Source organism: Lutra lutra, chromosome 1, assembly GCF_902655055.1.
Source record: "Lutra lutra chromosome 1, mLutLut1.2, whole genome shotgun sequence".
Taxonomy (NCBI): Eukaryota; Metazoa; Chordata; class Mammalia; order Carnivora; family Mustelidae; genus Lutra; species Lutra lutra.
The window spans coordinates 113,212,812-113,239,192 of NC_062278.1; the positions used below are offsets into that span (position 1 = coordinate 113,212,812).

The 26,381-nt window shown below is 38.5% G+C and overlaps 1 protein-coding gene across 10 annotated transcripts in view; it reads left to right on the plus strand.

Annotated features, from left to right (window-relative positions):
* Positions 1–26,381, plus strand: part of TP63 (tumor protein p63) — a 235,317-nt gene that overhangs the window by 179,580 nt on the left and 29,356 nt on the right. For all 10 annotated transcript variants that reach the window (XM_047732845.1, XM_047732821.1, XM_047732828.1 and 7 more), the window contains 2 exons: positions 23,114–23,300; positions 25,461–25,576. In XM_047732845.1, the coding sequence (XP_047588801.1) occupies positions 23,114–23,300; positions 25,461–25,576 (303 nt within the window). The remainder of the gene's footprint in view (positions 1–23,113; positions 23,301–25,460; positions 25,577–26,381) is intronic.

Here is a 26,381-nt window from a genome sequence, read left to right on the forward strand (position 1 = left end):
CAGATTTCGTGAGGTTGATCCTCCTCCTCATAATGTCCAAGTCAGGGATTTTTCCCATTAGGGATTTCTACTGAAAATCAACAAAAATATGTGACCATGTAATCTATCTGCATAGTTCCATGCATGTGTCTCCCTAGTCCTTCTGCTGTTCTTCCCATAGAAGAGTTTCTTTCTAGCGCTTGGGCTGTGAGTTCATCTATGGTGCTGATTAAGACCATAATCCAGCTGGTTTGATGGGAGAGTTTGGTGCACCAAACAGTAGCATGCTTCCATCATCTTCTTCTTTTTTTTTTTTTTTTTTCCCAATTGGGAACACAATTCTGAAATCTCTGCACCTAAATCTCTGCTCAGGGTAGGTCGTTCTCAAGGGAAAGTATGTGTTTTGACGTTTTGTCCAGATACAATAATTAAATGTTGACTTCATAAATTTTTCATTGTTGTTTGTTTGTTTAGTTGTTTCCTAAACTGTTAAAGGATACACATTTCTCAGCTTTGAGGACTGAGAGTGGGGTCATTCATTTCCAAGTATTTTAATCTTGATTGAGATAAAGTTGGGTGGTCTGGTCCCATGAAAGGAGACTTAATCTGATAGGTCTTTGATTCCTTGAGACCTTGGTGGAATCCAGACTTGTGGCCAGCTTGGGGTCCCACACAAACAGGGTTTGAGAATTAAATTCCTTTGAGCTTCATTTCTCAGCTTCTGTATAGCTTACTAAGCTATGCACAGGCTGACTTGTATAGTCTGAAAAAAGACAGATGGGTGGTTCAAGTTCATAAACTTCAACTCCTAAAGCTAACAGACTAAAAGGGAGAAGAATAAATTATAGGTTAAAAAATTTAAAGTTGACCTTTAAAATCAGAGACCTTTGCCAGCTCTTTCCCCCTGGTTCTCTGACTGGGAATACCTTGAACGTCTTTTATTCGTCTAAGTCCTAATAGGAAATGAATCAGTGGCCAGTCAGATAAGTGAACAGAAATATTGACTGTGGTGTGTGCATACCAGCCTCCCGGTGTCTCAGCTATAATGAGCCTGATGAAAACATTGTAGTACATTCTTAAGGCATGCTTAATCCTTGTTCTGTTAGCAGTCATTTGTTTGTAACCAGAGCAAATCTAGGCTCAGACTATGAGGAGATGTTCCATAGAAGTGGGTTAGGGAAGGTTTGCTGTACTAGTCAGATGTTACTATCAGCATGTCTGTCTTTGAAGCAGGTGCTCAGAATGCACATTCCTTTGGTTGTAAGGATAATGTTTTGGTGTTTTGTTTCCTATGAGTATTTCAATTTCAAGCAATTTCACTCTTGGTTCTATCCACATTCCACAGTCAAGAAAATGTCAATTTGGGGAAAAGAGTTTTATTTTGTTTTTTGGTTGTTTTGTTTGTTTTTCTTGTTTTTTCTAAGGAGAAAAAAATAAAATGAACTTGTGTGACTTAAAATGTCAAAGTGTCTGGGTGCCTGGTTTGCTCTGTCAGTTGAGCATATGACTCCTGATTTTGGCTCGGGTCATGATCTCAGGATCATGGGATCGAGCTCCATGTCAGGCTCTATGCTCAGTGAGGAGTCTGCTTGAGATTTTCTCTTTCCCTCTCCCTCTGCCCATCCCCATTTGTGTGCTCTCCCTCTCTAAATAAATAAAGAAAATCTTAAAAAAGCAAAAAAAGAAGTCAAAGAATCTCCCTTCCAAGAGTAGATTTTGTTATTTCATTTGGCGGATAATATGAAACTGAATGAGCCCAAAGTGTCGAAGGTTTATAAGAATCATCAGTGTTTATTAATGGCCATCCACATAGGGAGAATGAAATTATTTTAAAAATCTCCAGCATGAGGACTAGTAGACAGTTGGAAAGTATACTTCTCCTAGGGTTGGACAAACCAAAAAGTTTTTGCCCTGTGACCTGTAGAAATGATACTGATTAGCTGTTGAGACCACCATGTCTCCTCTCATGCCTCCTAGAAAGCTAGAGAGGATGGCATCCAGATGATTGCGTTTTTTCTGTATCTCTCATCCCTGTCCTCATTGTGCATGTTCTCCAGTGAGCCCAGATACCTCTGGCTCAGCTGGTGTCCTTGCTCCCATCCCTGATCTGTCCACCCTTCCCTCTTCAGTGTCAGGCAGAGGACTGTCTCTAACACACCACTCAGATCCAGGATCATCGAGGCCCCTTGCTGATGACTGCACACTGACCTCTAAGCACATCATGCTCTGAGCAAAGTTGTTCCTTTTTGGCCCAAACTCCCACCAATAACAATAATCTCTTTCTGTTTATAAAATGTCTTATATTTTTCAATATACACACACGTATATATTATCACATTTAATCCTTATAACAAACCTGTCAAGTTGGCAGTTATTACCCTCAGTTCTCGGATAAAGAGTTATGTAACTTTTCTTGAGATCTGACACCAATTTGATGCCTTGGGAAACAAGCCTTCCGCCTCTGTGAGTATTGTGTTCCTCACAGCCTGCTGTGATTCCAAAAATATACTCTGTCCCCACCGCCAGCAGCGATATTTCACAGTCATCAGAAGATGATGTTTGTTTTGTTTTCCTACCCCCGTGCCTAGGCTCCTGCTATGTCTTCAGGCCAAAGTACCCCCCTCTCCCTCCCCTCATTCCCACTGGCCACAATCTCCTCTATCCTGAAATAATTGATTAGCAAAATGTCAGTGAAGGTTGAAGATAGGTGACGGGCTTGATAAATTTGAAAATGCCAAGCAGATGTCTGTAGGTCCTTTCCAGGGAGGGTTGTCAGATTTAGGGAAAAAAAAAAAATCCAAGATATCCAGTTAAATATGAATTTCAGATAAACAACAAAAAATTTAGCATAAGTATATCTCATGTGTTCATGGGATGTACTTACGCTAACAAATAAATCATTGGTTTTGAAATTAAACATTAATGGGTGCATCTGGCAGTGCTATTCCCCGTTCAACCAACACCTCTTTAAGCAGAAGTGAATTTTTCATCCCTCTCACTGTATTGAGTTCAGCATTAGTGAGGGGACAAAAAGTCTGCACATGTGTTTAAATACAGGCTGAGCTAGCACACTTGTCTTCCACAGCCTTTGGGGCCTTCTTCCCTCTCTTCCTTCTTCTTTTTCCTTTGTGTCATATCTGTTTTCTTCCTCTTTCCCTTTCCGATACTGTTTCACATTTGTTCACAAGGACAACTGTTTTTAAGAGGTTTATTTGATTATTTTTCTTGTTTGTGCTAAAAATTTTAATAGGTATACTCTATCTTCATAGTACCACTGAGACAGTTCGATTGCATTCTATTCCTCATTGGGGATACTTAGAATACTAAGTTTATAAGGAATGAAAAAAAAAAAGCCTGCAAGATGAAGCATGTTTTCATCTTAAACAAATGAACTGTAAAGAAATAGGAAGTAACATTATGATAAGCTTTTAAGAGCTATTGCAAGTAGAGGAAAGGGTTTGTTTACCTGTCTCCCCACCCTCCACCTCCTTTCCCCATCCCCAGCAAACACAGACACCTACGTATTAGGTGGCCACGCAGTCCCTAAGTATCAACCATGGAAATAGACATCTCAAAATTATTTTAGTTCTTACGGATTTATTTAAAAAGAGAAGGAGAACAAAAGTTGAAGACTTGGCTTAAAAGTATTAAGTAGCAAATCTGATATAATTTATTGAGTTACTCCTTGCCTTGGCAGTATCCTCCAGTAACCCTAGGATCTCAGTGTTCCAGCATGGCGACTTCCTGTGCTTATCCGGAATTAAGAAAGTCTGCAGTTTACTTATTGGAAAGAAATTCATCTTGTCATGGTTCACTTAGAACCTTAGGGCACCTGTAGTTGAAAGGTCCTATAGGTCCCTTCAACTTTTCACACATTCATTGTAGCCCACATGGCACCTTAAGTGAAATCAAAAAGGAAATCAGCCAGCATGGTCTCTGTTTATGTTTTGAGTTCCATTTGCTATTCATTTGTCTTCTCTTTCTTTAAAAGATTTATTTATGGGGCACCTGGTTGGCTCAGTCAGTTAAGCGTCTGCCTTTGGTTCAGGTCATGATCCCCAAGTCCCAGGATTGAGCCCTGCATCAGGCTTCCTGCTCAGCAGGGGGCCTGCTTCTCTCTCTCTCTCTCTCTCTCTCTCTCTCTCTGTCTCTCCCTCTGACCCCCCCACTCATTCTCTCACTTTCAAATAAATAAAACCTTAAAAAAATAAAATAAATAAAGATTTATTTACTTACTGTAGAGGTGGAGGGAGGGGGAGAGGGAAAGACCATTTTAAGCAGGTTCCAGGCTGAGCACGGAGCCTAGTGCAGGGCTTGATCTTATGACCCTGAGATCCAGCACCTGAGCTAAAACCAAGAGTCAGGTGCTTAACCGACTGTGCCACCCAGGCACCCCTACTTATTTCCCTTATTTTAAAATTCCATTATATTTATACCTGGCATCGATCTCCCTGAGGTAGAAGTAAGGAATGATATAAAATACCAGAGTAATAATGACCCCCAACAATTGTTGGTCCTCTTTCATGGAGAGAGATAAACCTCTTGGCCAGTCTAACTTTGTTTCTGTCAGGACAGTGCATTAGCTCTACAGTTTAAATACTGCAAGTAGAAGCACAAAGCAGAGTTATCTATTTTTCCTTCTTAATAACTTGCTCAATAACAAAGCCCTTCAGCATTTTGGTACTCATGTTCCATCCATTTGATTTGTATCTTCATTTTATATTCTGTTGTTTGTCGGCAATATTTATTTATATCAATACTTCCTAAATGGTAAGTTTCTGGAGGGCAGGGACATGCTCTCCAGCCCTCCCTGGGTTAACATGTAGTAGAGTAGCTTGAATACAGCCAAGGCTCCAGAAATGCACAGGAAGACATCATACAATGTTCCATATGATGGGTATACACGTGCAGTAGGTGGCCTCGATTTGAAAACCTAGATGACAGGCTTGACCTTGTCTTCTGCCCTTGTTTTGTAGTAAGCATACTAACTTACCTACTTGAGCCTCTGATTCTTCGTTGACAAAAAGTGGGGAGGGATGATTTGCTCATATCGTTAGCTGAGAATTAATAGTGTATTCAAAAGTGCTTTATAAGCTGCTAACGACTTCACCTCCAACATTTGTTGGAGCAGTGGTTTAAACGTCTGAGTCCCAGTCTCTGCACATGTGAAACAGGAGAGTCCCCTTAATGAGTCTCCTCAGGGCCGTTGTGACTTCAGGAAACATCAAAGGTAACATTTATTGAGCACCTGCTGTATACCAGTCACTCTGACAAATGCCTTCCAGTGTCTGCCTTGTAAAGGTAACTGCAAATGGTATTACTGGTCAGGCAGGGTTGGCAGGGGTGGCCCTGACAGGAGACACTAGATGAAAGGTCATTTTACCCTCCTGGGGAGGGAGATACAGTTGCAAAATTACCAATCAGGTCTGTCAAATCTTTTTAGACTGGCTTTCCAAATTCATACCCTCAGGCAACTAGAACCAGGTTAGCGGGCTCCACCCCCACCCCTTCCCAAGGTCTGTGCCAACACGCTGCCCTCCAGAAAGGGAAGCTGCAGCTGCCTCCCAAGCCAGGCCAGTGCCCAGGACTAGCCGCAGAGCTGCCTGTGGCTTCCCAAAGAGAGGTCCTAGGGCACATACCTCTCTACCACAGTTTTGCGGCTTTACGATGCAGTCTGAATGTCCCAGTCCCCTCCACCTGCCAGGCCCCGGTGGGCTCCCGGTTGGTCTTCAGTTCAGGGTAAGCGGGTAACAGACAGCCCACCTGCTTGATGTCAACATCTGTGGGCGCGGCCCTGGGAAGAATGTGCCGCTCCCAGCCTGGGCTCAGGTAATTAATCCCCACAACTGACAGGTGGCAACAGGCGGCCCTTTGGCTGGGGCCATCAGGAAAAGTGCTTGAAGGAAGGATTTTTTTTTTTTTTTTAAACTATCAAGCATACAATTCGTACATGTCTGGCAGCGAGACAACTGTGGCAGGAAGGGAGACAGGGAGGAGAAGTTGAATGGCTTGCCAGAGGACTGTGGGGCCAATTTGGGGATCTCTTCCTGCCCAATCATGACGATAGATTCAATAGGATATGGTGGCCAGGGATCTGTTTGCAAGCTTACTTTGCAGATTTCTCCTTCCTTTGAAGTAGATGCACTCCTAAGCGGGATGCCTTAGTTGTGAATGAAGAAGCTGGAGCCCACAAGGGCAAGTGATTTGCCTAAAGTGATGCAGGAAGTCAGTGAGCAAGTGAATAACAAGAATCCTGCCCTCCTGCCTCCCTGTTGGGGATTCTCTGGGCAGTCTTTTCTGCACCATTATGTACGTGCAGTTTAGAAACTGGATGACAAAACTGTGGTGTCATCATGGGAAGGATAATCAATTTGTTCTTGAACAAATTGTTCTGGTTTTTCACCTAAACTTTTTCTTTTCTCTTCTTTTCTTTTTTTTTAAAGATTTTATTTATTTATTTGACAGACAGAGATCACAAGTAGGCAGAGAGGCAGACAGAGAGAGAGAGAGAGAGGTAGAGAAGCAGGCTCCTTGTTGAGCAGAGAGCCCCATGCGGGTCTCGATCCCAGGACCCTGAGATCATGACCTGAGCCGAAGGCAAAGGCTTTAACCCACTGAGCCACCCAGGCGCCCCTTTTCTTTTCTTTTTTTTTTAAAGATTTTATTTATTTATTTGATAGAGAGAGCACAGGCAGGGGGAGCGGCAAGCAGAGGCAGAGGGAGAGGGAGAAGGAGCAAGAAGAGTACCAATGCAGGGCTGGATCCCAGAACCCTGGCATCATGACCTGAACCAAAGGCAGATGCTTAATGACTCAGCCATCCAGGCACCCCTCCCCTCACCTTTTAAGGTTGGCTTCCCAAGAGAACACCCCAACCCTCCCCGAAACCATATATATACATTTATTTTCTGTTTTTGTTTTTGGTATTTTGATACATCGTCCATCATAGCCATGACAGATCATTAACCTGATGTTTGTTTAGAGTATATTTACTTAACTAAAACCCTTAAAGTGATCACTTTTTAATTATTAAAAGTGAAATACATTCTCTTCTTAGAAATGAAAGTTAAAGTATTTCTCAATTGAATTCATTTATAGAGAATAGACACAGAATATTGTATATAATTAACCCATACAATTTTGTGTGAAAAGCTTATTCAATTTGTTTCAAGTAGATCACACCAAAGTTGTGTCTGGCTTGCTCCTTCTAGCTAAGACTGTTTTTGCATTTTGGTGAATTAGATAGTTGTAGCTAATTTTCCAAAGCCTCTTGATCAAAAATTGTTTTTCTATCTAATATTTTTATTTTCAAGCATCTCATTCCTGCCCCTTATTTATCTTTCCCTCTGCCAAGTCAGTTGCCAGAATTTTATTTTGTCCTCTGAATACCCCATCTATTTTATATGATTTTTCTTTTCTACCAACATCAATTTTTGCTTTTATCATCCTCCTACCCTCATAAAAGGGACTTTTTAATTTGGCAGTTCCCAAGAATACAGTTTAGAAAAGAAAAAAAAAATGAAATCAATCACTGAATGATTTAGAATAACTCTGACTAAATTCAGATTGGCTTTGCACTTGATAATTGCTATATTTGGATGAATGGAGTCATGACAGCCTTGGGGCTTGCCCTTTTCTTATCAATTATTTTAGGAAAGACCCCACCTTTCACCTCTTGTATTCTTTGAACTCTCCTCAAATTAAAACCATAAATTAGAAGCACACCTAGCATTTCCTGTTAGTGAATGGTGGTTGTCTTTTAGATTATTTGTAAATCTCATTATTTTTTTCTTTTATCTTACTTTTATCAATCCATATTCATGCAGAAGGCCAGAAAAGTTATTGGTGTATTTAAGCCTTGGCTTAGATTTTCCTCCTTTCTTAAGACCCAGACATCCTTGCAATAGATAATTTGCCCTGAGTGTTAATGGACTGTGCTAAGGTTTATTCTGCGGGCTAATGGCCAATAGGTCATCATACATAGGTGTATAGTATTAAATTAGAAAAAAAAAATTAAGACATTTTCTTCTAGCATGATGACCTGCCAGATGTGGATTTACCTCCAGGCTGGCACTGTAGCTAGCCTCATAATGCAGCTGGCTTTGACACTATCCTGTATATCGTACTGCGGGTTCCCTTGAGGATGGATTGAGTAGTGAAGTGGGTTTTGTAATGGTTGATCTATTTATTCCATGGAAATTTATACCTTCCATATTCTTGCAGATTTGTAGGCCAAGTTAGCCTTGCAGTTTGGGATTTGCATAGGGTCTGGCATTTCTTCTGGGAGCAGTTGAGAGACTAAAGTGTTTTGTTTTTCTTCTTGATGGAGTGGGGAGGGAGGCTCTTTGTTGCACCTTTAGGAAAGGGAGCTGTTGAAAAATTACACAGGTGTGTGCTGATATTAGCTGGCATCTCTATGCCTTGGGATACTGAATTACCAGTCTGGCAGCCAAGAGCATGTAATACAGTATGTCTACTGAGGCAGGTGGTGACGGTGGGGTCGTAGTTACAGGAATGCTTTTCTCCCCACTTCTCTTTGCAACATATTATTAGGAAAGGAGCTGAATTTACTCTTGTTTTCCAAAATCCCCTGGAGTTAATTTTATTTGAACATGATATTTGGCTTTGTGCATTTCCCTCCTCAATATGCCAAGCCTCCTCCCCTCCTTCCCAAAACAAAACAACACTTAGGCAAACCTTGCTTTTCCATTTTGTTGGGGATATTGAATAGCAAGAAAGAGGTTAGTTCATTTGTTAGTTTTGAGGCTCTTCCATTCCATGACACTGTAGAAATATTTTGTTCAGATAGATGCTCAAGATGGTAGAAGAAGAAATTTGGTTGAAGCCCAACAAAAAATGCGGTTCTTTGTTCTAACTCAGAGGCTATTAATTCCTAGGACTAAACACACTATTGGATGTGGATACAGATACAGCAGTACAGATATTGGTTGCTACTCTTTTTATATATTTCTGATCAGAAAGATTGTTAACACTCTGCTTTCCAGATTCTTTTTAAAGAGTTACCTTGCCAGTATGAACCTGGTAACTGGGTTTTTTTTTTAACAGATTTGCAACAGATCATAAAATACTCAAAACAGAAGAAACGTAGATCCTCTGACAGAGATCCCTTGTTTTTCCCCTATGCATGATTATTAGCTCAGTGTTTGGGAAGATCATGTGATTGCCTGAAATTCCCCAGTGACTGAGTGTCTGAGAGTCCATGACTTTTTTTTTTTTTGAAAGATCAATTACTTTATCTTTGGAAGTAAATTCTTTCACATATGCGTTCTCTTCTTTCCATTTTTTTTTTCTTTTTCACTATCACAGTATTTCATTTTCTAATTTTATTTATTTTTTAAATTTTTTAAAATTTTTATTGACTTATAATGTATTATTAGCCCCGGGGGTACAGGTCTGTGAATCGCCAGGTTTACACACTTCACAACACTCACCATAGCACATACCCTCCCCAATGTCCATAACGCAACCACCCTCTCCCTACCCCCTTACCCCCAGCAACCGTCAGTTTGTTTTGTGAGATTAAGAGTCTCTTATGGTTTATCTCCCTCCTGATCCCATCTGGTTTCATTTTTTTCCTTCCCTACCTCCCAAACCCCCCATGTTGCCGCTCAAATTCTTCATATCAAGGAAAACATATGATAATTGTTTTTCTCTGATTGACTTATTTCACTCAGCATAATACCCTCTAGCTCCATTCACGTTGTTGCAAATGCAAGATTTAATTTCTTTTGATGGCTGCGTAGTATTTCATTGTGTGTGTATGTGTATATATATATATATATATATATATATATATATATACCACATCTTCTTTATCCATTCATCTATTGATGGGCAACTAATTTTATATTAAGATTTACATAAGTTTAAGAGCCACAAGTTCATGCAGTATCTTAACTAGAACCAATTCAACTACTACTGTATAGTCCACTGACCACTGCTAATTTATCAAATCTAGGACCCAAGGGGGTAGAATTGGTTATTAAAACAGCTGGTGGGCATTCATGTTATTCTTTTGTCCAAGATCCCATTCTGAAAATATATGTACAATTTAGGGAAGAAAATCTCAATTCCTAGACAGATTTATTTACTAAACTGAAAAACATGTGATATCTTTGTCTTGTAGGAAAGTGGTGATGGTATTTTATTTTTTTAGATGAACTCTGAGCCTCATACTTGTTTTCTTAATCCTAGTGCACGTTGCCGTAAATTCACTCTGGTACAAAATACTCCAGTTCCACCTGGGCCCCATATTAGGAGTGTTAAGACTGCCTGGTGCATGGGAGGAAAACTGGCCTATGTGTCAAGATGGTCCTTGTTGCTGAGTGTGTTTGAGCAAGTCTCATCTCTTCTCTAGAGCTTGGATCTGTCATCAGTACCTGGAGGGTCTGAACCAAATCATCTCTCAGCTCTTCCTGATCTCACTTTGTAAGCAAAACTTAGCCACCATATCTTAAACTAAAACTGCCTTGAAATAAGTGATTCCATAATAGAAACAGAACTAAGTCCTTGGCTTACAATGTCAGTTTGGTTTTGTATGGAAACTCGGGGTTCAGAGTAAGATGTCATTATAAAAGTATTGGCTTTCCAGAAGTAAGGAAGTCCGAGTTCATCCCCACATTGCCTAGATTTTGTTGTGTAACCTTTAAAAATCATTTCTTCGGGGATGACTTGAAGAACTAATAGAGCTTCACTAACTACATAGAGCTTCCCATTTTGCCTTTTGTCCCTCTGCTTTTTCTTCAGAACATATATTGCATTTTAGAAATAATTTATTTATTATCTGTGCTCCCTTTAAGCCAACTCCCTTTAGCCTAAGGGATACTGCTAGTTCCCTGGAACTCAGAACACAGCCTGCATGAAGTAGGTGTTCAGTAAATACATATTGAATTAATGAACCATCTTCCTTAAGTTTTATATCTGAAAATTGTGGCGAGAAGAAGGTTTGGACAAGATCTGCTATAATGTTCCTTCTGGGTCCTAACATCTTATTTCTATATTTTCTGCCTTCTAAAATCATAAGTCTGTAACAGTTTTACAGGTGCTGCCCATATTAAATTTATTGATTAAATTTTTTAATTAGGAAATATTTCAAGCCTATAAAAACAGCAAATAAATTTAGATACCTGAGTTATCTACCAAAGTCCTAAAAAAATTCATATTGCTTGATATACAGTTTTAATTTTTTGATGTATATGTGTATTTATTTTATGATTTATTTATTCAGGAAAAAGAGAGAGGAGGAGGGGTCCAGGAAGGGGAAGAGAGGGAAAGGAATAGAGGATCTCAAGCTCTCCTAAGCATGGAGCTTGATGCAGGACTTGATCTCACAACACCGAGATCATGACCTGGACTGAAATTAAGAGTTGGATGCTTAACCTACTGAGCTATCCAGCATCCTTCAAATATATTTTTTAAAAATAAAATGTGACGGGGCACCTGGGTGGCTCGGTGGGTTAAGCCTCTGCCTTTGGCTTAGGTCATGATCTCAAGGTCCTGGGATTGAGGCTCCCATCAGGCTCTCTGCTTAGCGGGGAGCCTGCTTCCCTCTCTGTCTCTGTCTGCCTCTCTGCCTGCTTGTGATCTCTCTCTGTGTGTCAAATAAATAAAATCTTAAAAAAAATAAAAATAGGGGCGCCTGGGTGGCTCAGTGGATTAAGCCGCTGCCTTTGGCTCAGGTCATGATCTCAGGGTCCTGGGATTGAGTCCCACGTCGGGATCTCTGCTCAGCTGGGTGCCTTCTTCCCTCTCTCTCTCTCTCTCTCTCTCTCTCGCTGCCTGCCTCTCCATCTACTTGTGATCTCTCTCTGTCAAATAAATAAATAAAATCTTTAAAAAAAATAAATAAAATAAAAATAAAAAAATAAAATAAAAGGTGACATATAAAGCAAAAGGTCTCCCTCCCTTCTGTCTCATCACCCTCTCTCCTTCCACCTATTAAAATGTAAGAACATAAATAAATTTTGAAACTATGGGAAATGAAAATAGATTGCTGAAATTAAATTTTGAGCAGTGTAACTTAAATAAATTTTAAGGACACATAAAATTGTATTTACTTATGTATCTATGCATGTATATTTTTAAAAATACATGGAAGCAGATAAGCCAAATCAATTCATTTCCTTAAATAAGTGAATCTAGTAATTTGACATTATTTAGAACTTAGTGATTACTAGCAGATAAATAGAAACTGTGATTCATTGTAAATGGTTAATATTCGAACTTCAGGAGATTTTTATTATCTGACAAAAACTACTTGACCAGGTTGAGATGCTGTTTTCACAATAGTCCCCAAATTACTTAAGCTACATTGAACACTTCATGTAGAAGATCTTAGAAATATAAGTCTTCAGTAATAACCATAATACATGAATTTATGTTGTTCTTTGCAGTTGATGAAGGTTTCCCATATCCATCCATGATTTTTCTTCTCCACTCTAAAAGATGCATACTGTATGTTCCTTTTTTTTTTCTATTTTATATTGGTGAGAATTGAAGTGATCACATTAGAGACCCAAGGAATGAGTATAAGAGACAGAATTTAAATCTTGTCTCTTGACCCCTACCTCAGTAACTGTTGCTTGCAATTGATAGTGTTGGGTAAGAGTCCTTCTCTAATGCTCTCGACTTTGAGAACTAACCCTTTTTCTCTTTCACAACAAAGTTGGCTTATTAATCCCAGTGTTACCTCACGTTATTTTATTTTCTTTGTCCAGAATTAAAACTAATTATCTTTTCTTTTCTCTATTTGTTGAAGAGTCCACTGACTAAGCCAGGTCTCATTTTTACTACTGACTCTTTAGGGAGCACTACACTAACTCTCATTCATCCTTTGATTTTAGAAAAGGGATAAGCAAATAACTGGTATTATTTTTGCAAGCATCTTTTGTTGCCCTGAACAGTAGTTCTCAGTCTGTTTTGGTGTGTTCATGATGAAAACTAGAACACTGGGTTTTAGGTACTCCCCAAAATTTCCCCCATCTTTCCACCCTTTTAGTAATTTGTGTTGCTCTAGTTTGGGCCCTCCTTGGGCCCTCCTTGTTTCTTGCCTGAACACCTCCCGATGTTTCTCTTACTCTGTTGCAGTCTTGCTCCTACCAGCTTTGCTTTACTTAATACATAAAACTGGTTAGGTCTTTCCCCTGCTTTGCAATCCTTAGTGATTCTTCTTTGCCTATTGGTGGAGTCCAAATGTTTCTTGTAACATCCAAGGCTCTTCAGAATCTGGTAGTTGCCTTCCTAGCTGAGCCTCATTGCTCTCTGCTCTGCCCCTCCCCCTCTGGTACCTCCCCTCCCACCCTGCCCCCACCTATATTTCAGCCATAGTTAAGTCTGTCTGCTTATATTCATGATGTTCTGTATCTGTGGAAAGCCATGTCTGTGGAGGCTCTCCCGTCCTCACGTCCTTGGATACATCATTTGGTTGGTGAATAATTTGCCTGTAAGTCCTAGTTTAAATATCACTACTGCTATGAAATCTTTCTTCTCCAGTGGGATACATTTGCTTTTCTCTTTCTCTCTCATCTCTAAACAATCCATCAGTATATCTGGTTAAAATATATCCAGAAACCCAATTGCTTCTTGCCAACTCTACTGCTGGTCCAAGCAATACTCATTTTTTACTTGGATCACTTGCAGTAGCTTCCTTACTGAACTCTCCGTTTCTATCTTTGATCTATAAAGTCTGTTTCTCACATAACAGTCAAAATATTATTAAAATTATTCATCAGATCATGTCACTTTCTCAGACCTCTCCAGTGGCTTCTTAGCTCATGCCAAGGAAAGGTGCAGTCTTTTCCTGGCCTGTAAAGCCTTCTATGATCTGGGCCCCATATGAGGTCTGATTCAGATCTTATCCCTTGCCACTGTAGCCTTCATTCACTGGTCTCCTTGACAGACATACTCACCCCAGGACCTTTTCATTTGCTGTCTCCAGTAATTGAAATATTATTTCCCTAAGTGTGTGCATGGTTTACCATGCTTCTTTCACATCTTTCTTTAAATATCAATTTATCAGAAATCCTTCCCTGATAACCCTTGATAAAATAATAGCTCCCTCACAGCACACTCCCCAACTCTTGGCTCTTAATTTTCTATCTCTTTTTTTTTTTTTTCCCCTGACTTCATTTTCTTTATAGCACTTATCACCATCTAACATAGTATTTATTTGTTTATTCTAGAATATTAACATCTTCAGAGCCTGGACTTTGCTTTTGTTTATTGCTAAATTTCTGACTTAAAAGAGAGCCTTGTGTGTAGTACTTGCTCAATAAATGGGAAATTTATTAACAAATAGTTTATTGCTCTCTCCCCCTAATCCCATAATATGTTATACATACCTCTCTGCTCTACACAGTGTATTTGTGTTGTTTGTGTTTTTTTCTGGCTCTATACTGTGAGCAACTTGAAGGTAAGGCTGAGTAAGCTTTCCTTTCAATTTACTTTATGTTTCAAAGACTGTCCCACAGTGAGGGTACGTAAATTCCTGCATTCCAGGGTTTTTAATCTTATTTCTCTCTGTTCCTCTTACAGAGCCAAGTACTTGACATTGTATAGTATATGCTTAGTAAATGTTTGTTTGATAATTACTGGATGATGTGCAAATGGGGAGATAAATAGATGTTATGCCTAGTTTACGGTAGCAGCTGATTAGCAGATTCTAATATAGAATCTTCATTTCCCACCAAAATATTATGAATTACAAAAAAAATGTGCTACTGAGTTGGACACTCATGCTATTGATAGCACCCTGTAACAATTTTTATTTTTTTTAAAGTTTCATGGAACCGAATTGAAAGTTGTCAAAGAAACATGAGGGATGCAAATACTAGCTCTAGCTATATTTTGTTATGTTCACAGAAAACTACAAAAGCAATTAGAGACCTATGTCAAAAAACAATGACAACCAAAAAAGAAGAAGAAGAAGAAGGGAAAACTACTAAGTATGAGGGAACATCATTTTAGTGAATCAAAGGAAGCAAAAACATCCTAGCAACCAGGAAAAAAAAAAAAAAAAGTTTAGAAGATTGCTTCAGTACAAAGCAATAAAACATAAGCACTATAAAGTTAGGAGAAGAAAATAATATATATAGAACAGCAGACTCTGGTGAAAAGATGACTGGATAAGGTAAAAAGGGAGATTAAGTAGATAGGAGCATTTGAAATGCAATAGATGAATTACAATTATTTGTGGTGGAACAGACCAGGACTAACTCTAGAAAACCATACATACGATATGGAAAACGACTTTGACGAGCTTTCCCAGAATGCAGACAAAAGGAATAATGCTAACAGTTAGAGTTTGAGTATATAAAGTGTATGCTAGGGAATGCAGATCCAAAGTAAGACTTAGATGTTTCTGAAAATTTATAAGAGTAGAAGAAACAAAAATATAAGTGAAACAAGAAAAGAAAAATTATATAGAGTTACATTCAAGCATGTAAGTTGAAAGAGCTCACCAATTCCCAAATGATTTTAAGAAAAAAATCAGAAACATTCTCACTTTTTTTTTAGAACAAAATAAAGATGGAAACAAAATTCTTTAAGGATCTTGGGAGAAGTAAGCACCTTACCTAGTTTAAAGCAAGAAAATTCAAATTGATCTTGGACTTCTCTCTAACATTAAAATATGCATTGACTCAATTATCCAGTTTCAAGGGATCTAATTTACATACTAAAAATAATTTATGTCTAAGGATTTGTGAATTAATATACGCTCACCGTGTTATTTTTAATGTTTTAAAATTTGAGTTAAATTCACATTCTATAAGACAAGCATAATTAAGTAAATCATGGTATGTCTCTCTAATACTATAATTATAACCACTTAAACTATATTTTTAAATTAATAGAACACACTCATGATATGTTAAATAAAAAAGATACCAAAATGTTTGTTATGTTCCAGTTTGTATAAGGGTGTGTGTGCTTATAGAGTGTATGTATATATGTATGTATGTGTTTATATGCATAGGAAAAAGTCTATAATGTTAATGGTGTATATCTCTGGGTAGGGATAAGACGTCATATATTTCCTTTTTTTTCAGGATTTCTATATGTACATGTTGTTATAATTAAGAAAAAAACAGAAAACTTTATAGAAAAAAAGAAGTTGAGAAGAAGTTTATAAGTTTTTAATTCTTCATAGCTGCTTCTAATAGTGACAGTACTATAGGGAGAGATACACTATATCTTCAAACATAAAGATTGGAATATATAATGTCCACCCAAAGAACTAATGGAAATTCAGTGCAATGGAATTGCACCACCAAAGAAGTTCTTAGATAGAGGAGATTCTCTTTTCAGATATAGAATCAACTGGCTTTTTCCTTTGATACCTGTAAGTAGAAAAAAACCTAGCTAGAGATAAAAATAACCTTAGAACACCAATAAAAAAAAAATCCATTTAGAATGATAAGAAAATGGTACAAAGGGGGAATAAGTTAAGGCCAGAAACAAAACCCATTAAATAAGTGTAAGTCTTAGAAAAAGAATTATTTTTCTCAGTAATGTAAGTGTGGTCCCTCATTATATTGGGTATGAAGACTAATCAATCCAAAAGAAATGCTTCAGATGTTCCTCCATATTAAGACTATATTAAAATGTTATAGACACAGTTAAAAGTGTCCATTAAAGGCACCTTTGTAGACTGTAGAATGCTTATATTAGAGAAACATAAAAGTCTAAAATCAATGATCTAAGATATCAATTTAAAAAATAAAAATAAAACAATGGCAATTTAAACCATAGTTCAATTTTTGCAGTTAGACAAGAATAAAAATTAAAAATCATGCATATCGGAAAAGAAGGAATAAAACTGTCTTTACTCACAGTAAACATAATCATCTATGTAGAAAATCATAAAACAGATACAAAAAACTACCAGAACTAGTAAGTTTAGCAAGGTGACGGGATGCATAGTCAATACAAAGATCAATTATGTTTTTATATACCAGAAAAACAATTTTAGGAATTAAAAATTTTCAAGTACTATTTAAACAATTTTTAAAAATACTGAAGGAGTTGTCTAACAAAGTAATGCAAGGTTTGCATACTAAAAACTGAGACATTCCTGAGAAAACTTAAAAGTTCCTAATTAGAGATATATACCATGTTCATGGATTAAAATACATAATACTGCTAATATATCAGTTCTTTTCAAGATGACCTATATAGTCAAAACAATTTTTTCCAAAATTCTATCAGGCATTTTTGTAGTAATCAACAAGTTGATGTGAATTTTAAATAGAATTTCAGAGGACTTAAAATAAGCCAAAACAATTTTGGAAGAGAACAAAATTGGAGGATGCAGATTCTCTGACTTTGAGACTTCCCATAAAGTTAGTATAATCCATACAGTGTGACATAATTCATAATTCCATAATTCCATAATTCATCATAATCCATACAGTGTGACAACTGGTATATGAATTGACATACAGGTCAACAGAAAAGGGCAGTGTCCAGATAAAGATGTGAACACATGTGGTCAATTAATTTCCAAAAAAATTTCTAAACCAATTGAACAGAGGAAAAAGATTGAGATAAACTTTTCAACAAGTCTTGCTGGAACAATTAGATAGCTGTTAAAAAGAAGAGGAAGTCAAGGAGGAGGAGAGTTGACTGAACGTAGATATAGGACTAAATGCAAGAGCTAAGACTCCAAATTTTATACACATAAATATATAAATACTTCTGGCATTGGGTTAGACGAAGATTTCTTAGGACACAGGAAGCATACACCTTAAAGGACAAAATACTGATAATTCCTCAGAATTAACTGTTTTGGAAAAGTACAAAAATGGATAAAAAAACAAGTTGCAGACTGGGAGAAAATATATTTTTAAAATGTGTATCTGATAAAAAAAAACTTGTATCTAGAATATATAAAGAACACTTTCAACTCAAATTAAGAACACAAGCAACCGAATTAAAAAATAAAGATTTAAAAAGTTTAAAAGATTTGAATAAACCCATCCAGAAAGAATAGTATATAAGTATACGAAATAATATAAATGAATATAAATATATTCATATTTTAATGCATAATTTTAATGCATTTGATTATAAATATATTAATGTTTATTTGTATGAAATATAAATATACTTATATTTTTAATTTTTATTATGTAAAATATAATTGATGAATATGAAATAAGTACATGAAAAGGTACTCCACATCATTAAACATCAGGAAAATGCTAATTTAAACCACAGTGAGAGGGGCGCCTGGGTGGCTCAGTGGGTTAAGCCGCTGCCTTCGGCTCAGGTCATGATCTCAGGGTCCTGGGATCGAGCCCCGCATCGGGCTCTCTGCTCAGCAGAGAGCCTGCTTCCTCCTCTCTCTCTGCCTGCCTCTGCCTGCTTGTGATCTCTCTCTGTCAAATAAATAAATAAAATCTTTAAAAAAAAAATAAATAAACCACAGTGAGAACCATTACATGCCCGCTAGGATGGCATTAAAACTGACAATAGCAGGTGCTGACAAGGCTGTGAACGTACATTGCTGGTGGCAGTGTAAAGTGGTGCACCTCTTTGTAAAAAGGCTTGGCAGTCGCTTATAAAGTTAAGCATACATTTCCTGAGCAATCACACTTCGAGGTCCCTATCTGGAAAAATGAAAATAGGTGTCCTCACTCAGATTTATATATGAACGTCCCCGAGAGTCTTATTCACAGTAAGTGCAGACTGGAAATAACTGACGCGTCGATAAATGATGGAATTCTACTAAATCATAAATGGAATACTAATACATGCAAAAACATGGATGAACCTCCAAAGCATTATGTGCAATGAAAGCAGCCAGGCACGTAAGATTATACCCTGTATCGTTCCGTTTCTATAAGATGGTGAAGCAGGACAGTGAGAAAAAAGCTGGTAAATGGTTGCCTAAGAAAGGGTCAGGAAGAGGATTGGTTATAGAAGAGGCAAAAGATAATTTTGATGACTGGACTGGGGAGGTAGTTAAAGAACACATGCCCGCCCCCCCCAAAAAAATAGACCATAGATTTTAAAAAACCTCAAGTCAATGTTGGGAGCAGGTTAGAGAGAGATTTTGGAAGTCCCAGAGAGAGAAAGAGAGAGAGATTAAAAGGAGCTAGATGCATTCCGCTTTTCACCCTGTGCCAACTTGAATTACCAGAGTATTCTAAAATCTCAGCTTAAGGGGCGCCTGGGTGGCTCAGTGGGTTAAAGCTTCTGCCTTTGGCTCAGGTCATGATCTCAGGGTCCTGGGATCGAGCCCTGCATCAGGCTTTCTGCTCAGCGGGGAGCCTGCTTCCTACTCTCTCTCTGCCTGCCTCTCTGCCTACTTGGGATCTCTGTCTGTCAGATAAATAAATAAATAAATAAATAAATCTATCTTTAAAAATAAATAAATAAATAAAATCTCAGATTGCCATTCTTTTGTGATCCTGCAGAAGACTGGAAACTTGGTGGAGATAATAGTGGCCACTTGGTAGAGGATAAGGGACGTGGGGAAGTTCAAAAGAATTACGAATACACCATAGGCCAGGGAACCTGAATTTAGTGCTGGAAAAATATCAAACATCAGCACAGACCGAACTTGTGACCAGTAAGGGAAATGAAGCAGCAGAAGCTGGGCTTTGTAAAGAACCAAGCGCACCTGGCCATGTAGGTCCCTCTAATTACTGAGCAGCAGACCTGGTAGTCTCACCAGAAGCAATAATCAAAATGGATCTTGGCCCTGGTCAGATACTTTGATTCATATGAAAATCATATGAAAAATCATATCAAAATATGAAACTTTCATCCTTAAAATTAGAAAATGTGGTCTACGGTACCAGATGCAGTCCTAGCCCAGGGGGGTATCTGAATTGTCTGGGCTTGGTGAGGAGAACAGAGGAAGAGCCATTCCAGACGGGAATGGAACGATCAAATCGTGGGTGATGCATGTATCGTGTGTTGGAGGCGTAAGAGGTTCACATGGGTAGAATATACGGTGGGAAGTGAGTGTGTTGGGAGGGTGAGGGGAGGGAAGGAGAGAGAGATGGGGTCAGATCACAGAGAGCCTTAAAAAACCATGGGAAAGATCAGGGCCTCGTGCATGGCTTACCCTGAACTGTAACCAAGAGTACTGACAGACGGCTGGTACTAGACTCCAAGGTTGATTTCCTCCCAGTCTGGGATTTTTTCAGTTCTAGCACGCGCTGTTGCTCTCTGCAATTAAATAAGGAAACATTATTACATTGAGAATTAAATAAAGAGGAATTGTTGATGGTGAGTCAACCACTTACGAGCTTGTTTTAATGTTAGAGAAGATTGAATACCTTTGAATTTGCTTCAGAGTAGAGCCATGCTGTTGGGAATTAGAGAAAGGTAAAAGTACACAGATTTGCACTGCTGAGCCAAGAGAGATCAAGACAAGAGACTCTTGTTACAGCGCTGGGATTAGGACTCTCCTATACTGGTTGCTAACCAGCTCTTCTCTGTGACCTCAGGCAAGTCCTCTGTAAGCCTCAGCTTTCTTATCTATAAAATGGGGATAATAATGCTGATTCATTATCTGTTATCTGCAATTCTGAGATCCAAAGAGCCCTGAAAACCAAAAGTTGGTTTGGTTTGGTTTGGATTTCATGAAGTTTGTGACAGCCTCATTTGGTAGTGAAATCTGACCTGAACTTTGAAGCCCTATAGTCATTTCCCAGTTGGTATGAATAGTCATGAATTCTGAAGAAACATTAACATTTGATTATGGGGTGTTGACCTAAATCCTGCTGGAAGTGTTTATAATATATGCTATATGAGCTCTCCTCCAAGTTATAAAATCAAAATTATTCTGGATTCTAAAATATCTGGCCCCAAGGGTTTCAGATAAGAGACTTTATCCCTGGGGCGCCTGGGTGGCTCAGTGGGTTAAAGCCTCTGCCTTTGGCTCAGGTCATGATCCCAGGGTCCTGGGATTGAGCCCCGCATCAGGCTCTCTGCTCAGCAGGGAGCCTTCTTCCCTTCCTCTCTCTCTCTCTGCCTGCCTCTCTGCCTACTTGTGTTCTCTGTCAAATAAATAAAAATCTTAAAAAAAGAGAGAGAGAGACTTTATCCCTGTAATACCTTCACCATGGGGTTGTGTGAGGATTCCATTTCTGACAGCAGAACTCAGGAAAAGGTAAAACCATTATTATTTATTTAGACTCAGAAATGAGAGTCCCCTCTCCCATCCCTCAGAACGAGTGAGGGTACCAACTGATGAAACCTATGTTTGTTTTTAGTGCTTTTACATTTTAGTCTGTCCAGTTTGATTGATAGTATATCAATTATTGAAAAAAGATGTGTATTTTTTTTTTCTTTGAACTGTCTTACTCTGAACACTTCTCCTGCTCCTTCTCCTCCTCCCCCTCCTCCTTTTTCTTTAATCTTTACCTACTTGGGTAGGGGTCTTATTTGTCTTCAGGTGACAAACTTATTTTTCAGTCATTTTTCCTGAGGTGAATCTTATGAAACTCATGCTTAGGTTATATATCTCCAAACTAAAACACAAATGACTATGCTTATGTTCTGAGAATTCTCAGTAAAAGTGAGTTCTTAACATGTCCTAAAGCAGTGTCTTTGTTTGTAAAGTCATTGGTTAAAAACACAGCACAAAAGTACTGTTCTAGTTTCATTCAGTATTTCCCGAGTAGAGTTTTATTTTTGTGGTCGATTTTTGGCATGCTCCCTGTTTTCTCAAGCGATATAAAACCCGTTTTTTGTGTCTAATCCTTGACCTGTGGGCATGGTTATGCAACACACTTCTTGCATTAGGAAACTTTTAACTGAAAATTTCATATACTAAAATGTTTGGGATGAAAGATTAAATATTTCAAAAGGAAGAAATAAAGCAATCGTTTTCAAATGCGCTTTTTAGTCAGACATTTGTCTTTAGTCAGAGTTGGGTTGAAACATATCATTAATAAATCTTTTTGCCACTCTGGCTCCTGGTCCCCAGTGTCTTTCCCCTGGAGCACTATGGCGGCCAATTTAGGATTGCAGCCTGTGTGTGTATGCGTGTATGCGTGTGTGCATGTGTGTGTGTCTGTGCGCACACATGCGTGTACCTTTGTTTGGGTAAGTGTTACTCGGTGCCTCACTCTTGGCTGGCAGTGCTGGTGTCTGGTGGTTTCACTGCAGCAACAAAATGAGGAATGCAGGGATTGGGTATTGGCTTAAGAGAACAGGGATGCTAAGGTTGAATAGAATGTAAGGATTAGAATGGAGACTTTCTACATTGGTTCAGAGATGGGGAGGGGAAGAAACACAGGAAAGGAATTTTTTCTTCTATTTGGTTCTAGGTCGCATGCTTTCTTCCCCTATTTTGCCAGTTCTGCAACCAACCAACCAACCAACCAACCAAAGAATCACTGAATTTCCTCTCCCTCAGAAGGAAGTGTGGGGAATAAAAGTTTCAGTCACTTATGAGTAAGAGATCTGTATCTTGATGGATTTTGCCATCATGATTTATATCATTAAAATAGGCTAGTCCTGTTCATGAGCATATAGGAGCAAATGGCCCCTTTCGGCTTTCTTGTTGTCTCAGGCTATGGCATGAGAATATAAGGGCAACAGTTGGGGAACACTTTTGCTTTGCAGTTTTCTAGTTGGTTGCCCTTGGGTAAAATCTCTTTACTCTCTGCTAGATTTTCCATCTTAATTTTTTTTTTCCCCATAAATCCTATTTTGAGTCTCTCTAAAGTATTATAACGGCAGGGTCAATTATCATCTGTTTAATATCACTCAAAATACGAAAACATTGTGGTTTTTTTTCTACTTAGTTTCTGGATTTCTGTAAAGCTGTTTGGATATGAATTATTTAAACCCCTCTGAGACTCAATTTCTTCATCCTAATGAGAAGATACCGGAAATAATGACATAAATGTGTTTTGATAAATGTGAAGTCTTTTATCGACAGGATGTCATTTAAGGGGGGAAAAATGGTTAATTTGATTAGTGACTATTACTCCTTCTGGTAAGATTGCTAGCTGTCATCGTCAGCTGTGTAGTAGCTGGTCGTAGACATGCATCTGTAGATGGTGGACCTAGTTTCCTTGTTCTGAGTTGGAAAGTAACAATATCTCCTGTGGGTTCTTTCCTCCCTCCGCCATCGGCCCTTCTCTAAGCAGTATTCCACTGAACTGAAGAAACTGTACTGCCAAATTGCAAAGACATGTCCCATCCAGATCAAGGTGATGACCCCACCTCCACAGGGCGCTGTCATCCGTGCCATGCCTGTCTACAAGAAAGCTGAGCATGTCACCGAGGTGGTGAAACGGTGCCCCAACCACGAGCTGAGCCGGGAATTCAATGAGGGTAAGAATTGGGATCTGGGGCTGCTCGGCTAAACTCCTAAAAAACAGAGATCCTGTGGAGATTTTTCTTTGGGGTCCATCTACCTGGTTCTAAACTCTGCAATCTGAGGACAGCTCAGTCTACCTCTTCATCTAACAGAGTGTTTGAGAATAATGATAACCACATTTATGGCTCCATAACAATTGGACTATTCACAAATTAATGTTGGAATTACTAGGTAACCTGAACTTGCCTCTTCACTCCCTGCTGTTTCCTTCCTTCTTCTCTTTTCTTTTTTTAAATGAGAGGGTGGAGGAGGGACAACCTGACATCTGACCCGTTCAGCCCAGATGAGGGTAACCTTCAACTTTAGTGCCTTTCCTAGAGTGGTTGTCTAGGCCATACCAATCAAGAGCTGGAAGGAGCATAAAAGGCGAGAAACACAAGAAAACAGAAGAGGAAAGAGGGAAAAAAAGAAAAAGGTATGAAGATAAATAATAGACAGTGGGAGCAAAGAGAAGATATAGGACATAAGCTTGGATGGGGAACAGCAAAATCATGGACTGGGAGTCAGGAAGCAGGCATTTTGGGGGCCTCCTTTAAGCTCAGTGTCTATGGATAAGTCACGCCCCATGTTCTGAGCCTCAGATACAACAACAGCTTTCAATAAGGTCACTATTTCCAAGGGTTCTCTTATATTGGATATTCTAAGGTTCTATGAAAGGAGGTTAAGTAAGGAGCAGTGGAAAGTAGAAATGAAGGACAAGAGAACACATAAGTATTCATCAAAAGAGGGATCTGGGTGTAGGAGGCTTGGAAGTTAGGATACTTTATATAGAAAATATATTTAAAAAAGAAATATTGGTAGGTAGCTAGTGTGATGTAGGAATAAATGGTAGAGAATAATGGAAGAATAAAGGGAGCGGAAAGAAATTTCAACAGAGAAAGTAAAAATCCTCCCACCATAACACAACTACTTTTTACACATTAATTTTCAGTCCTTGTCTACACAGCCTCATTTTCAATACCTTTCCATCTTGATTTTCACTTAACAATATGCCTTAAAGATGATTCCTTATAGCTAGGCTCCATGTTAGGTTTCCACAACTGCCCTTGATCCATCAAGAGGATATAACTATATTTTGTTTTGTTTTGATTTTTCACTGTTTGACATAGCACCTGTTTTTAGTTGTTGCCAAATAAATGATTCTGCAGAGAGCATTTTCATACTTAACTTTTGACTTTCATAGAATAACAATTTTTATACAATGATAATATGTACCCAAAGATTAAGAACACCTTTATGGCTCCCACTTCCAATTCTCAGATCAGCTTCTTTCTTTTGGAGTTCTGTCAAGTATCCCAATTTTGTGAATCTGGCCTATGCTCTTTCAAAAGCATGCTTCCGTTTTCTGATCCTTCAACCTGGAGTTTTTTCAGCACCAGAAAACCAGTAAGCTTCTCAGCTTTATAACCAAAGCAGGTATAAAATCAAAGGTTCCTGCCTGGCTCAGTCAGTTTAGCATGTGACTCTTGATGTCAGGGTCGTGAGTTCAAGCCCCACATTGAGTGTAGATCTTAAAAAAAAAAAAAAAAAAAAAAAAGCAGGTGTAAAGATGGAGACTTTATGGCAGAGAAAAGAACAAGCAATGCTACATCTATTACCTCTTGTTAGTATTTTTGCTTGTCAGTTTTGGGGCATCTATTCTCAAGCTGGGTTTTGGAGTTTTAGGGTTTTTTGTTTGTTTTTTGTTGTTTTTTCTTTGTTGTTGGTTTGTTTTTTGTTTTTTTTTTTGTTTTTTTTATGAACTTGTTCCTTTTACTTCTCTTTCCCATGGGAGATAGCAAAATCCCTTCTATGGATCAGAGTAGAGACATAATCATAGAATTCCTGGAAAGCTTGAATTTTTAACCTTCAGCACAAGAAACAAAGAACTATTCCCTTAAATATAGATGAGCATTCCAGGCCTTTCTGTTGTTACAGAGTCACACCTTCATTCATTAGATATCTGGCAATCAGTTCTCTTCCTTTTTTCAAGAATGTATGTTTCCTCTATTGAACAAACCGTTTCTTCAGCCACCAATATTTTGCCCATGCAGCTTCATTTTCCTTCTCTCTTTCTTTCCCTTTCTTTCTTTGAAGGCAAAGAACTAACTATTTTGTCTTTCTCTGTTCTGCAGGACAGATTGCCCCTCCCAGTCATTTGATTCGAGTAGAAGGAAACAGCCATGCGCAGTACGTAGAAGACCCCATCACAGGAAGACAGAGTGTGTTGGTACCTTATGAGCCACCCCAGGTAAAAAGACAAGGACTGGGCTGACTTGGGAGAGTATGTTTTGGTAATAAAGGGTGTTTTGAGGGTCTCTTTCTGCCTCAGTGTTTGTCATGAAATACAATCCTTTTTGTATTTCTCCTCTCCCTCTTTACCACACTGCTTCTCTATCCCCTTCAGAACTCCTACATTTGTACTAGGTTAACTTGATGAAATTGCTCTGTACCCATTCCCATCTTAAAAGCCTGTGATAATTGAACTTGCAATTGGGTAAATACCAGACCTTTTCTCATCTAGAGAATCTAACTGGCAATTGAACTGGTAGTAGATGTGGACTGGATGCCGATTTATTTCCAGTGACCTACAAATGGGAGACTCTGAGGGGGATCTCTTAGCTCAAGTTTGGATGAACAGGTGGCAAATTAGGAAAGCAGACTGGTGCTGTGCTAAGAACACTGGAGTAGTGAAACCAGTCTCGTGGTGTGCCCATTTGCTGTATGGGCACTTCGCTTGTGGCTCTCCCTCCCTAAACTTCAGTTGCCTTCCCCATAAATGACCACTTTGGAATAGATGATTTAATCCGGATGACATTTTAGTTCCAGAGTGTTATTTATGGAACTGTACACTTAAATCTGTGTTTTCCTATTTTATCCACATGGGGGAAATATCCCTGGATGTTGCTGCTATTTTGGATAATTTTTTTTCATTTCTCCCCCTGTTTGAATTAGGTGATAGGGATTAGCTTGCAAATGAATAAGATCAGTAGGATCAAAAAGTTTTATGATTTTGGGGCCCTTGTGTGGTGTAGTCAGTTAAGAGACCAACTCCT